The 17,872-nt window shown below is 41.9% G+C and overlaps 1 protein-coding gene across 1 annotated transcript; it reads right to left on the reverse strand.

Annotated features, from left to right (window-relative positions):
* Positions 1–762: 762 nt before the first annotated feature.
* tspan2b (tetraspanin 2b) lies at positions 763–12,553 on the reverse strand. The gene is made up of 8 exons (XM_004558858.2): positions 12,334–12,553; positions 6,146–6,248; positions 4,114–4,211; positions 3,939–4,013; positions 3,777–3,860; positions 3,607–3,663; positions 3,428–3,511; positions 763–3,342 (listed from the first exon to the last, which is right to left on the reverse strand). The coding sequence occupies exons 1-8, from the start codon at positions 12,400–12,402 to the stop codon at positions 3,277–3,279; spliced, it is 636 nt and encodes a 211-aa protein (XP_004558915.1). The 5' UTR covers positions 12,403–12,553; the 3' UTR covers positions 763–3,276.
* Between the last annotated feature and the right edge of the window lie 5,319 nt (positions 12,554–17,872).

Consider the following 17,872-nt stretch of genomic DNA (forward strand, 5'->3'; position numbering starts at 1 on the left):
TGTTTTTATGTAGGCCTGAAAGGTGTTACCCTGCTCCTTTACACATGCACCACAAGCGTGGTTCAGATTTTGGCAGTAAAAGTGCTCGTGCTGCAGTGCTGAGGTAATTTCACCCCGGGAAGTCCTTGAGCCAGCTGGATTGCACACATAACTATACCTTTAACTTAATATCCAGCTGTCCTTACAGATCAAGTGCAGAAATGTGAACCTCTGACATGAAACTCATGCAACTAAATCTGGAAACCTACTTAATCACTGGAGATTTCACTGGTTTTCCTGGGGATCACCATTGCTTCTAAATTGTGCAGTGCTGCATTTAGAAACTACTAAATTATTTGCATTTTATTTTCTAAAGGAGCTTTGCTGTGTCAGCACTTCTCATGATGTGAGGTAAAAATATCGCTACATTTAGAGCGCATCCAGGAAAATGCTGCAGATGGATTTCATTAATGGAAATTGCTAGAAGTGTGCCGTGAGCGTGTCACTGACATCCTGCGTGAACGTGTGGACCGATCCCAAGATATTAAACAACAATCTCACACACTTTAAATCTGTGTATGTGCAAAAAGAAACGTCAATGCTTTCAGAGTTTATATATAAACTTGTATCTGCTTTAATCATCCACATACAATTGTAAATCTACTACCACTGAACACTTTTCCAAAAGGAAATGGCCAATAAAGACCAGCATGTCCTCCCTGTGTGCACTTGTGCAAATGTCTGTGATGCAATAATGGAAGGACAGACACGTGAAGCTCTACAAAACCTTCAAAAAGCTTTATTAAACTTCAAACACCTATATTCCTGAGAGGCCTGGAATGGTATCAAAATAAATTAACACACAATCATCTATGAAAGGCTTGACTGTGTACAGAGTTTTTGTTTTTGAGGTGCACAGTGTGTTACATCTCCAGATTTGCTCTAACAAATAGAAATGAGGAAGACAGCAACAGATTGGTGGCTTTGGTAGCAGTAAACTGTGCCTCTGAAGTGACAGTCTGGTGATAGTCCTGTGTTGCTTCAGTCTTCAGAGTAAACACTGCCTCCTGGCACCCTGAAGTGGTTATCAAGTCTCACTTGTTGTCATCGCTTGTGCCACATTACAATGCAATGGAAAAAACAAAGAATAGTAATATTGACCAGCATGTCTGACGCAGCTTGATTGTTGGAACTTAATCAGCATTAAAATGATTGTTTTGAGTCCTCGTTACAGGATTCCTTGGTACCAAAAGCCTTTTGAAATATTTGGCAGGAAAGTCGTTGCTCGCACCACGTCAGCTTCCTTGGCTGAGCTCGAGTTGAACGCAGCACTGTGAAACACGCCATAAAATGGCGAGTCGAGCCCCGTCTGCTACTCGTCGAATACATTTGACAGCTAACTGCAGTCCAAGTCTACAAACGTGCACGCTGTTGCTACATTTATTCACTACGTTCAGCTCACCGACCAGCTTCAAGAAAGGCACATCAATCAGACGCTGTTCGAGCTGTGTGGATACAAACAATCTCGCCACTATTACACTGTACAGCTACTGCCAACATCTGTCTAAACACAGCATGTTAAATAGTAACTATCACATTTAGCACAAACAATGTACAATAGAAAAGGAAACATATTTACATCCTACTGTCCTGCCTGCTGGAAAACGTCCTATAGAATAAGCAATGGCCTGATTTAAGCTGGATAGGTGGAAACAACCCAGGCTGAGTCGTCTATCCTTCCCTCCTACACGCTGAGGTTAATGAACTGAGTCAAATATAGAGACTATTCTACTGCTTCTTTTTGAGGGTGGTGTAATTTTAAGGCACCGAGAGAAAACTGACGCAAGTGAGAAGACATCAGAGGCCTGGCTTAGATGAGCACATTTAACCACCACCTGTGCCTGTTCTCAGCTGACTGGATAGTTTAGCCTGTAAACATGACCGCTGGGTCTGGGTCTTCTATACAGTGTCTGATGGGACGCTTTATTACATAACAGATTATTTTCATTGGACCACACAAGATGCTTTTAAATGAAGTTAATATATATTCTTTTGGATTTGCAAAAGCACATTTGTGTAACTCTTCAGGTAGCCTTCATGCTCACTCCTGCTCAATAGAGGAATTTGGAGTTTGGTGATCTGCCTAACTCATCAGCACACACCAGCTTGGGAATGTAGTACTTAAATTAGACAACATATTATGCTCGTATATGAACATTATCATGCAAAGTAACCTAGTTCTGCAAAGATATGAGAGTTCTGAGAAATACACTCACTTTCTGTCCATGAGCCACATGACAGGATGAATGCTGCTTTCATATTTGTTAAATAGGAAGTTACATCCAAACTTAATTGTTTGAGAGTAAATACTGAACACATGGAAAAAAAACTGAATCCTTCCAAAGGTAACAAAAAAAGTGCGAACACATTTTTCCTTCTTCTACGAGACGACATGTTGACTGTCTTAAGTTAAGCTAACTGGCTGTAATGTATGTTTACTGGGCCTCAATCTGTTCACTTAACTCTAAAAATAAACCAAATAGGTGGATTTCCCTAAATATGAACGAGTTCTTTAATAGGATCATTGGATTTTGGTCATTTAGTGTAACCTGTGTGGTTTGAGTGGTTCACGGAGTGTCCGCTCACACTGTGATGGGGCATCCCGATGGATGCCTGCCGGATCGAAATACAGCGCGCATGAGTAACGCTCCACACCGATCCAACCAATCAAAACGGTCTCTGAGATGCAGAAATCTTTTTTAAGATCGTGGGCTCACGTAGCACAACATAGCTGTATTTGCGTGTCTGTGTGTGTGTTTCTGTGCGCACAGATAAGCAAACTCAGCAGCTTTCACCTCAGATTGCTTTCTCAGGCTTAAGTTTCCCACAGCCCAGGGGTCAGCGTCAAGGCTGTGTGAAAAAGCTTTCACACTGCTGTGATAGTATGTGGGTTCAAAATTTGTGGCCATTAGGAAAAGCTATTTGACAGGTTGTCTGCTCCGCAATAGAATTTGTACTGTTCCCATTTGATATGTGAAAGTCTTCCCAGAATGCTGTGAAAGGTCGACTGTGGTTGTTTGCTTTGGACTGGAAATAAATAAGCAACAAAACAAACCAAAAGATCATTGCACAAGGGAGGGGATGAGCACTGCAGTGGAAAGGGATTGTTTCGAACATGTTCTACTTCCTGGCTCCCCAGGTGGTTGACAGACAGGAGATGACATTTAATACGAATTGCTGTACAGTCTTTACGGGCTGGATACAGAAGCAGGTCAGAGCAGAGGCCAAGGATCCGTCTTAGATGACCTCCCTGCTGTTGCGAATGGCACAGCAGAGCACCATGCTGAAAATCATCCCAATGATCTGTAGAGCAGCAAACACAAATCATCTTATTATCCGCCATCACGTACGTATGTGCATTCCTGACTTTTCTCTTCTCCCTGCTCACCATGACACCAGCAATTCCTATGCCCACGTATCCGACGATGAAGAGTTTACTGTTGAAGAAGTCTTTGATGCCCGTCTCGCAGTCCTGCAGAGGAGATGTTTTGTAAGGCACCAGACTCATTCATTTGATATCAACCAATTTAATTTCTGCTGATTGTATAGAGCTGCTCGAGGTCTTACCCGGGTGTCTTTTTCAGCATCGGGGCATCGGTTTTCTATAGTTCCACAACAGCTCAGCTTAAAATGGGAGGAAAAATATGAGAAGACAAGGCCTATTATAGGGAGCATTAAAAAAAAGCAATGATTCCTCATATATGTAGTTGATCATAATTGTTTTCTTCTATATGTACCACTTTCTGGTAAGAGAGGATCAAAGTGCCGTTGCTGTTTTCATTGTAGGTTTTTGCGTAGAAGTTCTGGACATCTTCAATTATCTGTGTAAGACAAGAAAAGTGAATTTGGACTATTGGTACTGCTTGCAGTTTTCAAAAACAGTGAAACAATGAACGTACCTTGTCTTTGTTTAAGAATCCAAACACTCCTGCTGCCACCTCAGACCCAAAGATGATCAGCAGACAGGCAAAGAACTGCAAAAAGGGATTAAGCGTTTACTACTCGGAAGTATAAAATGCCAAAAGTGCATTCCAGTTGGAGTTTTGCTTATGATGTGTGTGCATTTTTACTCACTGAACCCAGCAGGCACTGTGATTCTCTAACGGCTCCACAGCAGCCAAAGAAACCGACCAGCATCACCAGACCGCCGGCACCAATAAGTATGTACACACCTGGAGGAACATAAAAGGTTCTTGTTAATATGAACAGGAATGGTATACAAAAGATTTCTTGTGTTCATGTCAACACGCTCAGCTTTCCCCCGCATCTTGTTCCTTTGGTGATTAGGTTATGTTACAGAGTCACCACAAGGGGGCAGCATAGGACTAGGATTGTAATCTGAGTTAGTCGTAGTGCCAAGGAAAACAAACAGAGGCATTATAATTTCTGATTGTACTGTTTGCTGTGTAAATTGGTGCTTGGCCACATCCCTTTTTAAGAGTAGCCCTTCTTGTTGTGCCCTTTAATGGCGTCCTCAGTAAATACCCTTAATAGCAAAAGCCTGACTTAGAGGGAGGTCTGAGTGGATGCTTCATGCCATGCCCCTTGGCTAACCATTCAGTGTCTCATTAGGAAACACACAGTGCATCATGGGCTGGTCTGTAGGGAGGAACTCAACAGATCCGCTCCATGTAATCTCATGCAAGTGGGGTCTGTTGTGAGGCAACAGCTCCACAGAGGGTAGTTTAAGGCAGGGTGCTCTCATGTTATATGGGGTCAGGTCAGAGTGAGACAGAGAGGTCTGGTTTCTCAAAGTGCAATACAGTAACCCTGCAGGTTTTTCTTTAGTTGCCTGTAAAGAGTTTTGACAGCAGGAGGTGTTAAATGTGCTGTCAGTTAAGGATGGCTAATTAGCTTTTAACTTCTTCCATCTGGTGACAAGTGATGTTGCTGCTCGCACTGCGCCACAAGCTAAACAAAACTGTTGTTTGGGAAAGAAAGAAAGAAAGAAAATACTGGAAATCAGATTTTCCTTTTTTCCTCTGTGTCCCAACTTATTTTATCTTCCATCTTAAAAATAATTTTCAACTAAAAAGAAAGTTTTGTGGGGGTTTGATGCTATGGAAACAAGCCCTAGCAACTGTTGAGGGTGCTCAGCTGTGGGTACAGCGCTCGCTGTCAAACCCATGTGTAGCACTAGACGCTCAGAGGACCCGACAGGGGCCACCCACTCCGTCAATTCCAATGGACGTCTGACTTCAGTTCACAGGCACTCTCGCAGAAGTGTTGAAATGCCTTAACAGTGTTACAGGATTCTGTAAGCAAATATTTCTCCCAGAGGTAGTCTACCATTACACCATGTTATCCCCCAAAGCAGTTTAGCTGGACTGGAGTCAAGAGTAGAAGCATCTCTTTTCCTAAAAAGAAACCACAAATATCTTCAGTATGACACAAACTATGTGTTCAGCTCATGAAAACCCTTGTAAATCCACTCCTCTCCCCCCCTTCAACATTCAGCACTTTATTATTATGCTATGTCCAATTTTTGCTTCAAAGGTTTGCCATTTGCATGATGTAACTCTCTTTAATTGTCCATATATTTCTCCCCTCCTCCTCTTTCTTTCCATCTGGGCAGATTGACCGATTAAAAGGTGGTGCACACCCGTGCGAGTCCACTAATGTATTCACACTGCACCACAGTCACTTCCTGTTATTCCCACTCATCGCCAGCATGAAAGTTTGCTAATTTAAAAAGTGTGAGAGAACATTTGATGCTTTAATAAGTTAATGCACATTTATCAAACAAGCCACTCAACTGGCACAATTCCTGCCTTACTTCTCCATTTCTATTCCTAATATTCAGCTTAATTGTTAACAGAAACAGCAGACCTTCCCTTGACCCATTTAAAGTGATTTCCCAGCTGCGTTTCTTTAAAACCCAAACCCAAACCGGACTTTACTAGAAAAACAACTCCCAGTGGTGACGAAAACACAATTCATCACATTCAGTTGACAACAAGCGTTTTACAGAGCTTTTACCAAAACCTGCGGTGAATTAACCCACACATGTGTTAAATCAACAGCATTGTGCTGGATGTGGTTGGGCGTATTGTTACACAATTATAAAGTGCCAGACTTGGCTGTAAAGATGCGCTGTGGTGCTCACCAATGAAGAAGGTATCTGGTGCCTTATCGCCGCTGAGCAGAGAAACAGTTTCTGGGTCGAAACGGAGCCACAGTCCCACCGCCAGAACGAAGGAGCCCATCAGCTGGGTGGAGAAAGAACGAGAGGAGACATACTCTCTATATAAATAAATGATAAAAAATAGCTGACAATGATGTGCTGCTTTAATAGTAACCAAACCCTCAAAAATACCAGATGCATTTAATGCACTGAGTTGCAAAAATAAGCAGACTCCTGGATATATTTTACACTGAACTATGTTTTTCATACAAATACTATCTTTTCTCTTGATCTCGGTCACTGTTTTAAGCCAGGATCACAAAAGCGCTGCTTTTTCCCAGCACTTTTTTTTTCCATTTGCAAACCGGCTCTCTCCTTCCTCCTGCTGGTGTTCCTGAAAGACACAACAATCCCTTCACCCTCTTTATAGATTCAGTTTAAAGGAGCAGACAGGCGAACGTGTCACACTTTTGTGTGAAAATGTCTGTCCACATTAAGGGTGGATCATCTGAGCATTTTAGCCCTGGAGCAGAGCAAAGCCATCTTACGTAACACGGAAACACCCTTTAACGACCACTGGCTTCCCAGTGGGGAGAAAATGACCAGCTTGGCTGTGTGCAGCACTGTGGCACCTTGAGCTTAAACAGGCTCTCCTGTTTGTTTGGAAATGTGGTTACATGTCGCTCATATTTTCCTTCATCTAAACCTCTGTTACTATGCATTAAACAAAATCATACTCAAGCCTCTTACTTTCAGGGAGCGTTACACAGCAAGAACGTGTTCCATAAGTGCTGCAAAGACCTTCAACTGGATGTATTTTCCCCTTTTTACAGAGATGTGAGTAGCAGGGGTCACTGTGGATGCTCCACTTACAGATCAGTATAGAGAGGTTTTAATGATCGCTCGGCCCCCTGAGGATAATCCAGTCTAAAAACCTTCATGTTGAGCTTCAAAACAACAGCACCGATACGTGTGTGTGTTTGTGTGCACGGAGAAATAAAACGACTTGTCTAAATTGTGAGTATTTAGGAGTCACATGGTTTCTTGGCATCCTAGTTCTAGAATTTAGGTAGACCGATGTTTGTGTGTCTGTTTATGTGTCCTCAAGCTCTGTTAGGTGAATTTATTTGGAGAAAGAAGCTCTGCTGCCAAATTCAGACAAAAACAAACTTTTCCATCTTAATGCTGCTTTTGTTTACTTTGCTCTCTCTTTTTTCCATTTCTTTGCTTTGTATATCTAATCTTCCCCCTTATTCTGCTGACTCCTGTGCCTCTTTCTTTCCACAGGTTGTATTTTACAGTGTTGGTTTAAAGTGAAGCCAGCAGCTCAGCTGTAAAGCATCGGAATGGGACAGGTGCTGGGAAGCCGGTTTCCCCCCGAATCGAGGATTTAGTGTGATGCGTGGTGATGTATGGGACAGCTGAGCTCTTGGGGTTTCAGGATTAGCAGGTCCAAAGTGATAAAGCACAGCGAAGTAAAGGATCTGCAGACTTACTGAACCAGGCTGGATTAGCGTGGAGAGGGGCTCTGGATCTATTTAACGGTGGTATTTGTCAGAACACCTGGTGCGATGGTGTTGGTGCAAAATGTGAAGCGGTTACTGCTTCCTACTGGATTTTGTGGATATGCACACAGTGCTGTTGGAAGAGCAAGGCCGTCTCGGGCTGCTGTAGATCGTGCTGCGGCTGTTTTGAAGAGCAGGTGGTTCTGAGGTTGAACGAGGTTTGTGCTCATTACTGCTGTGATTGCATTTAAAAGCCTTTTTCCAAATCACATTTCAAAACACTGCAGTCAGTAGCTGCCACGCTAAATGCATTCCCATCATGAGCCGGAATATCCCAAAGGTCCCATTAATACCCTCTCTGCTTTCATATCCCCCTGGTTTACCCCCCCCTCCCCCCAACTCCCCTGCCACACCCCTCCCTTGTTTTCTGCTACCACCCCCTGATTATCCCCATGTAGCCCCCCTTCTTTAACCCCACCTCATCGCAGCCTCGCCCTCCCAATCTCACCAAAGGACAAAGACCCACTGTCTCCCTGTGACTATATGCATTAGTGCACAATAGGATGGAAACTGACAGACACAATGAAAGAGAGACTGGAATAGGGATGGGAGAGAGAAAAGGAGGGAGTAAGTCATTAGAAGACTCCTCTGCTTGCATGCACAGACTACGGACACATTTTGTTCAGAGTATTAAAATCTCTCGGGTGTGTTCTGTATAGCCTAAGTCTCCAAAACACCAGTTTTTCCCTGTGTCCCCCCTTCAGTACCAATGCCTTTTATGTCACGGCTGGCGGAGGGAGCCGTGTGGTGTGGAGGAAAAGGAGGACCCAAGATGCAGCGAACTGATGACAGAGTGATGTTTATTTACAAGGTGGTGGTGGTGGCAAAAACAGGCAACTCAACATGAGCAATTACAAACCTAAACTGGGAGAAACTAAAGACAAACCTGAGACCATACAAAAGGGGTGCGGGGCAGAGAGACGCAGAGACAGGAACGAAACACCATAGAATGCAGAGCTACACGGAGGAACGCAGTGATACATGGATGAACGCAGACGAGCCGACGAGGAGCACAGGCAGACACCAACTATAAATACACACACCAGGTAATGAGGAAATGGCACACAGGAGGGGACACAGCTGGAACTTAATGGGCATAACGAGACACAGACCTACAAAGTAAAACAGGAAATCTAGAACCCGAACCGGACACAAGGGGGGAGGACACAGAATAACTAGAACAGAGGGAAATAGTCACAAAACACAAAACGCTGGGTCAACGACCCAGGACCATGACATTTTATGTCTGGATATTTGCAGGAATGGATGGAAATCTTGGTATTGGAGCTTTATTGAGGTTCTTTTACAGTTTAAGGCCTGCTTGTTAAAAGTGCCGTTACATAGTGTTGTTGTGAGGGGAATTTCCATGAAAACAGGGGCTGAGCTGACACAGGGCTGTGGTCTTGGTCAGACAGTCTGTGGCATTATCCACTTTCTAGTTCAGACAAAAAAAGAGCTTTACTGTATATTAAACCAAAAATAGTTTATAAAAGTAACAAGAAAAATCCCTTTCAAACAATTCAAATCCAGCAGTAATTGGTTAAGCTTTTTTTAAAATAGTCTTTTGTCTGGTACATGTTCAGGAAAAAACAGAAGCAAGGGCACATTAAAAATGATGGGCAGCAGCAAAGTGTAAATAGGAGCGACATAATTATGGGTGGAGTAAATGCTATTGTACTCAGCCACAGGCGGGGCTGGTGGAGTGAAACACATCTACAAAAAGTGTTTTTTTAGGCTTTTTACCAGAAATCTTCAAAACAATGTCTTCTAAATGTATCCAGACAGCGGTCAAAGTATGAGTAACCTGCTCCAGCTGAAGTGGCAGCAGGAAAGCAAACAAAAAATGTCAAATAACATGATGCCATACAAGAATTATGTGAGCTGGAGCCAGTGGAGTCTGACATTTACAAGGGAATTAATTACTCAACGTGTCAACATGGGATACCAGTTTTTCTTGATCTCGTGTCCTTTAGGTTCATAAGCCACTTACTTTCCATCCATCCATCAATTTTCTTAATTCAGCAGTTTGAGAATAGGGTGGCTTGAAGAGTTGCAAACTATCCCAGCTGACATTTGAATGTTTCCTGAAGTGATGTCCCTTTAGCGTACTCTTACCCTGTTCTGCTGCATGCGTGTTAAAAGTCCTACATGACCCCAGTGCTCTGTTTTGTTTGTCTTTTAGTTGGTTGGTTTGGTTGCATTAAATACTGTATTCATGCAGGGTTTTTCAGTTCTGTTTCAGTTCTCTTTGTACTGTTACATCTTGACTTTATGAGTCTTGTGGCTTTCATTTGCTTTGGATAAGGTCATTTCATTTCTGTGAAAGACTTGGTACTCTCCCCAGCAGGCGCTTTCATTTTCAATTAGAAAGAAAGTAAATCTTCCTTTCTAATTGATTGTGGGAAAAATATGTTTTTGTATTAATTTATACCACGATTTACAGAATGCAGATTACAATGTTTGATATGTTTGATCCGTGAAAAAGCAGCTGGCGCATACTTAGATCCTACTCTATTTAGAAATTGCATCGGATGCTCTTTAGATGTAAAAACAGGAGAACAAAACTTTCCCTCAATGTGATACCCAGTGTCACTATAGCTGACTCATAAGTAACAACGTTGCAGTTTGACTGCATCAGATAAATGGTATCATTTGTAACAAATTGAGAAACTGTGGAAGAAAAGATTACAAGCACATGTGTGACCTTTTTAAGATGATAATCTCTGCACAAGAACAAGGACATTATTTTCTGTTGGACTGATAACCGGTAAACTAAAGTTTCCTACTGCACCTTTTGTGCACAACACTCTGAGACAGTGTTTGCCTTGTAGCCTTCTGTTTACCTTGCTGGCTTAATTTTTTACTAAATAGGGCAAAGAACACAGAGCAGACAAGGCAGCGAGGTACTGATGGTCTGTTTACAGAAGAAATATGGTGAAATATACACAATAGCTTGGCCTGCGTTTAATCAGTGGCCTTTTCTTTAACAGGGTTCTGCGGGAATCTCATCTCACCCGAATGGTGGGAGCTGGAGTGTGTGTCTGTGTGTGTTTCATGTGTATAACTACAGTAATATCACTCTTTATATACTTGAGGTAAAAAAACGATTTATTTTCTGTTTAACGGTCTACAGTCAGAGTATTAGTGTTCAACCGTCAACTGGGGCTCAGGAGGGGATTTCAAAGAAATCCTATTTGCTTTCATCATTCCCTTCTCTTCATCACTCACTCCATAAACAACAGAGAGGACTGCGGCCCAGCGGGAATTGGCGTGCAACGATTATGAGTGGTGGGTAATCAAGCAGACTAAAAACTGCAAATGAAGAATAGTTTCTGTTTTCATTTTTTCATTTGTAACACAAGCAGTCGGCATTCATCCACAGAGCACTCCAACACGCTCATACTGATCTGTTTTCTGTCTTTATCTGGGTCAAATTCAAGCCAACTGTCCCTCTTACACCATGTGAGCACGCACACACTATCCCTCGCAATCTCCCAGTGACCCTTTTCTCTTCTGTCACATTCACTGTCTGCCTCACTGTACATCCTCCATCTCTAAATCTTTAACTCTTGCCTATCGGATGGCTAACTCTTTCTCACCCTGTCATATCTCTCATTTTTACCCCTCGGCATGCAAGTGTCCACTCACAGGTGCCATCAAGCCAGGGATAGTGGAGTTTGCCAATGGTGGGACCAGTCAATCGTAGGAGAAGTGGGACTCATGCAAGCTTTGCTGCTTAGCCAAGCAGGAGCAGCCAGGGCTCGAGCAGCAGCCTGAAATTATGCCATTGTCCCACTGTCACAATAGATCCTTTCACAGGGCGCTGATCCACTCCACAGATGCTTGTTGGAAAAGTCTCTTTCACACACACAAAGAAACTTGTCCATGAGTGGTGAGTGTGAACAGCGGCATAAATAAAGGCAAAGTGCAGCCCAACACTCACGGTCACACAAAGAATCTGTAAGGAATGAATAGCCAAACCTGTGAGGTTTATTCACGTGTGGAAAGCATGTGCACAAGACAAAATAACACACCGACGTATATCCATCGTTGGCAGCCACCTGACTGTCTGGAGTAGCATGAGTTTATCTCTGAGTGCTGCTTGTAAAGAAAACAGAAGTGCGAGCAGAGCTTTTCTTGATTACAAGTCAGTTGACAGTTTGTGTTAATGAGGAAATACAGCACAGAGCGCAAAGAGCTCAGCTTGTTTTCCACGCTGCTGTGTCTCAATCTGTGTCCCTCTCTGCCTTTTCATTCAGTCTTCCTTTCAAAAACACGCTTCCCCGGGAAGAAGAAGGGGGGCGGGATTTTCCTCTGTGGAAAATCTGATTTGAGACCGGAGAGCCAAAACTAAAAAACCTCTAGCTGTCACCCTTTCAGCGCCACGCAGAACAGCCCAAACCCGTGCTGGAAAGCAACTAAACAAAGCAGATATTCGTGGGTGAAAACCGCAAAGCGCCTTTGCATCACCGCTAAAACACCACGTGGACGCGAAAGTCTGCCGCGCGGAGTGAGAGTTGCTATTCCGCACTGCTGCACTTGCTCGTCGTTTATTTACGCGCAACTTGCATCTCATCAGCACCGGAACCGAAAACATCCACTTACCCAGAATGTGAAGTTGAACACGAACAGCAGGTACTTCACGCATTTCATTCCTCCCTCCACCTTCCCCATTGCGACTGAATGACACTTTATTCTGTTTATCTCCGTAAAATACTCAGATGGTTACCCTGACGGAACAAAGAAGAAACAGCGGTTCAGCCCACTGCGACAGCGCTTCAGCATCAAGAGACGCTGTCACGGTAGCCTCTCTCTCTCTCTACCACACACACACACACACACACACACACACACACACACACACACACACACACACACACACACACACACTGCAGGATCCGCTTAGACTCTTTCCAGACCGCCCCTTTCAATAATGCAGAGGGTGGCAGAAGGGGGGGTTGAGACTGCTCAATGGGGACGTTTTTTTTTATTATTTGCCTGTAAACGGAGACATCAGTTTCCCACAAACGGAATTAGGAACAATTTTTTAATAAAATTGTAATGTTTTTAAGTTTATTTTGGCTTTGTATATTTATTTGCTGTTTTTTGTTTGAAATGTATCGCATTCTGCATAACGGCAGCCTACCTTCAATGTGGAAAGTGAAATATACAATAAAGTCCCAGATAAAGATAAAAAAAATTAACTGGTTGGTGATTAGAAATGGGTATTAATTACATTACTCAAAATGTATGTTCAGCGCAAACTTTCAATTCAGTCTTAAATCAAATCGGGAGTTGCCTCAAGGCACTTTATATTGTAAGGTAAAGACACTACAATGACAGAGACAAAACCCCAACATTCAAATGATCCCCTTTGATGGAACACTTGGTGACAGTGGGAAGGAAAAACTCCTTTCTAACAGGAAGAACCACCAGAATCATGTTCGGGGAGGGTCAGCCATCTGCCAAGACCGTTGGGAGTGATGGGAGGAAGACAAGAGAAAGAATGCACTGTGGAAGAGAGCCAGAGGTGAATAATAACTAATGATAAAGAGTGGTGTGTAAGCACATTCCTTCCTCTCTTTCAGCTCGCTGTGCTTTCAAAAAATAATTTTGAAAAAGATGAAAAAAAACTTGCTGAAACTCATAAATTCAACAGTTCTTAAAACATGTTTGTGATGACATGAATTTTGTGTTGTTTGCATTAATTCCTATTCTTAACACCTTAGGCTGATCAAAAGCTTTGTTATGCACACATGAAGTATGGGGAAAAGCAAGTAAACAAAGGAAGTATGTCTCCGCAGCCATTAAGTTTAAAAGCATGTTTCATCAGTTTATTGTTGTAATCACAACAGATAACAAGATTTACTCAAGATTTCAGCAACAGCCACGATAGTGTTGGGCCATTTCCTATCAGCAATCACTGAGGCAAACACTTCCTGTAAACCCAGAAAGAGTATGTACCAGTTTAGGCCTGGTGTAGAAAGAGATGGGTAAAAAACATAAAATAAAAATAATTGTCTGATAATATATTGACACGTTTATTATTTATTCGTTGCTAAGTTACTACTTCTAAATTTCAGTGAATGGCCTGGGGGCTAACAGACAGTTTCTATCCTTAGCTGCCTGTGGTGCTTAATCTAATCCTGGTGGGATGAGTTCATACAAGTTCATTTTCTTCCTACTCACATAAAATATGTCAACATATTGATGTCACTAAAATCTGTTTAAATAATTAAGTGAAGACACTTTTCAAACAATGTATTACGTACGATATAATTCATAGCAAAATAATATATAATAATGGAAATTACTAAGTTAGGTAACCAGTTCAGGTTGTTAGTGTTCTTATTTTTATATTGCAGCTGGATCACTGGGTGAAAAGAACCATTACTGTATAATTAACAGACTTATATGTGCAGGTAATGAAATGGAAAGAGCAGCTCGTCTGTCGGATGTTTGTCATCGATGACATGTAATAACTGCAGAGCACCATATTCAACATATTTTCCATACAGCTATTGGAAGCAGGGAGAACAGCCAAAGAAAATTATTTATGTCTTTTTTTTATCAGTGGCAGTCAGACACTGGTCAAAAAATGTCCTCATATTGGAAACAAAGTGGTCTGCCAAGCTGAAGGGGAGGCAGAATCAGATAGAACTGACATGGTAGAGATTTTAGAGAAAACATGCAACTGTTTCCAGTCATTCGCCTGTGCATCTGTCTCAAAACTGAATCAGTTAAAAACCCCTATTTGTGTTCTGAGACCCATTAGAGGAACTGTGGAAGATGAAGAAACCACAACAAAGCTTACACTGGACACTTTTCAGAGCAGCTCCAAAAGTGGAAAGGCTGATAAGACCACTCAGCTTGTTCGCTGTTGTTGGCTGTTAGTGGCTCAGTTGCTATGCAGTTCCAAACATGTGAACATGAAAAGTATGTGCAGGTCTTAGCCTCCACTAAAATAGATAACAAATGACCAGCTGGATCATTTATAGCTCAACAAGATACTTAATGGGTCAATCATTGAGTTGATCTATTATGGCTCTGGTATTTCAAGGCGAGGTTTGACTTTACTTGGAAGGCGACGTGTATAAGTCGAGTCTTTTTGGAAGCATGTTGTCATCACTGTTATTGGCGTTCTGTTGTAAGCAGATCATACTTTTGTTTCTTGTTTCTTGAATGTGTGGGATCATCAAGAGCAGATGTTTGCCCATTGTTTCATCCTGGTCTGGAGGAAGGCCTTCGCCCTTTCCGTGAGACCTGCCAGCTGTAAAATCAATGCAGCCTCACGCAAAATTGTAATTTATTTTATATTTCATATTAATGAAGAGATGTTCAACACTCTCATAGCACCAAACTTGTAGGCACGTTTAAACAGACTGTCTAACCCTGGCAGCGTAGCGCCATCTGCTGGTCACACCAAGAATGAATTTTCTGTGGCTTCACTCAGTTTGCACCCTGCCAAATGCATGCTACAATGGGCTTCGTTCAAAGACTCTTTGATTGCATGTGTGCAGTGATGGAAATGTAATGGAGTCACTGTTTTGAGTCGTGCTCACCTCTATGACGTCAATCTATTTCAGAAAAGTGCACATAAAGAAGATTCATCAAAGAAAAGCGATTTTTTGCTTCTCCTTTGAGACACTGATTTAAGCTTCAAGTGTCTTGTATAACTTCACAGCAACTGCAGCAAAATCAAAGGAAAATATGTCAGGGTTAGCAGACCGCCTGTTAGCAGCTCTTTCCAAAGTGAAAGGTATTTTGAGGCCACAATTTTAACATAAAAAACCCCCTTTGATCAGACAGCCTTGCTGTGATGAGGTTTCCTGGCAACACGATCAGAGCTCAAAAGCACCTGTGAACCCGCAGAGTTAGTGCAGGTGAGAGTGCAGCCAGGTATCTGGCAAGGATGTGAAAAGAGGTGCAGAATTCAACTGCTGTTTGGAAGAAATAGAGTTATGTGAGAGAAGTTCTCTGCTATTCATCTGAGTGTTAAGTACAGTTCTCTATGTGACCACAAGAGGGTAGCAGATTCTCACCTAAATAGAGGCTTTAGCCATGAATGCGCGAGTGCATGGGCCAAGTCCGGGACTTTACGGAGCCCCGCAAGGGACATGGGAGAAAAAAATTACGATGAACTTTTGCGAGATCTCGCAAAAGTTCATCGTAATTTTTTTCTCCCATGTCCCTTGCGGGGCTCCGTAGGACTTTGCCCTCAGTAAGACCTCATATTTCAGTGATAGGTGGTGTGTTGTGGTTAGTGTATTTAATTAGCATGTCACAGATCTTATCAAAACACAACATCAAGTCAAATGACAAAGTCTCACTGTTGCCCATGAATTATTGTTATGATTACATGTCTTGTAGAGAGGGAATGTGATAAATATATTTTCCTAAATAAAAAAGAAACAACACAGGAATATGCAAAATGGTGACTGGAGTTCATGCATCACAAGGGGCCTTTAGCTCAAATATAATCAATACTTCGTATCCCTTAGTCAACAGCTTCAGTCAAGACTAATTGTGCCCCATAGAAAACTGAAAATGCAGCCGGACAGTCATTGTTGTGTGGGAGAGAACGGTGAGGACAACCTATAGTGGATTCTTGGCTGCTTGAAACATTGATCTGTTGTATCAGCACCTATGTCACATAATCAAAAGCACATTTCTAGTCTATGTTTAACCATCAAATGCATCTCATCTCTTTGACCAAACATTCCTCCAAAGCTGAATTGTTTTATCAATAGATTTCGAGTTGAACTTTTGATGAGGTTGGAGGGTTACACCTTTGCTGTAAACAAGTCAAGGCTACTTCCTTAAGCTACTTTCTTTATAGTCACAATGAGGTTTTTGTGCAACCTTCCAGCCTAGCAGACATGTTTCACATTAGTTCTTTTTCCCCTCAGTTCCCCTTGATTGCCATTTCCTGACATTTCAGATGATTGATATTTTACCTCGGAGGTGTTCATGTTTGACTTGATATGATTACAGAGTCTTTCATGGCTTTGTAAGCTTCACATTTCCACAGCCACACTTGCTGAGTATCAAAACGTTTGAAATTGATCATGCTATAGAAGCATTAGTTGACTTGCAGCACAAGTCCTAATAATCTGATTAAGGCCAAACAAGGTATTGAAAAATAATGTATTAGATGTTGCATTTACATGTGAAAAAAATGCTTGCATTTAGCTTATCTCATGAAAAAATGTGCATGTTTTCCCACCAGTGTCCAAACTTTCTAAGATCAGAAACATTAAAGCTGTTGTAGTGACTCATTGTGGCCCTAGTACCTTGCTAAGATACAGTTTGCTATTCTTTCTTTAGTTGTGAACCTGTCTCTATGCAATATTCATTCCTTCCAAGTACAAATGCACAGAGACTTCCCGTAGTGTTTACGGGAAGCTGGCCAAGCTGGCGAGAAGTCACCACTACTGCTGGGAACACTGGGAACATCACAGCTAATAAATCTGTGTGTATAAAATGCAAAGCACGTCTCTCGTGCCTGCATGGAATGAATCACATTCCTTCAGGCATCGATGTTCACATACAAGTCTTTCTACTGCCTCCTCTGCTTTTGGGTGCTGGAATATCTTAATGCAGAGACATGAGTCACCAGAAATTTGGGAATTAAAAAAAAAGAACAAAAAAGAAAAAAGAATAATAATAATAATTATGTGGTAACAATATTTGGAAAATATTTAAGGTGACTCAGTGTCTGGGCTTGTGACTTTTGCACGTGGGAATCATTTAAAGAAGACAATGACTGTTAGAAACCCCGTGTTACTGCACATGTTGAGATTTCTCGTCCCCACTTTAACTGGTACTGTATATGTGAATATGCTTACAATATTTAATATAAGCAAAGATTATAAAGAAAGAAAACACAAGTACATCAAATAAAGTTTAGTGTCTTGTTTGTTTCCCCGAAGGTTACTGCTTTTGGATTTATCATGAGCTAAACGCTAAAGTTTATCGAACCTGTTTATAACGGCTGGTTGGATTTTGTAATGGTTTACAGAAGACAATGAAACTAAAGTTGTAAAGCAAAGAGCTAAAAGACGTTAAAACAACCAGAGTTGATCAGACCTGCAGATGTGTGACGGTCAGCATGATCTCAAACAGACACAACAAACCGGGCAAG

The sequence above is a fragment of the Maylandia zebra genome, linkage group LG20 (genome assembly GCF_041146795.1).
Source record: "Maylandia zebra isolate NMK-2024a linkage group LG20, Mzebra_GT3a, whole genome shotgun sequence".
NCBI lineage: Eukaryota > Metazoa > Chordata > Actinopteri > Cichliformes > Cichlidae > Maylandia > Maylandia zebra.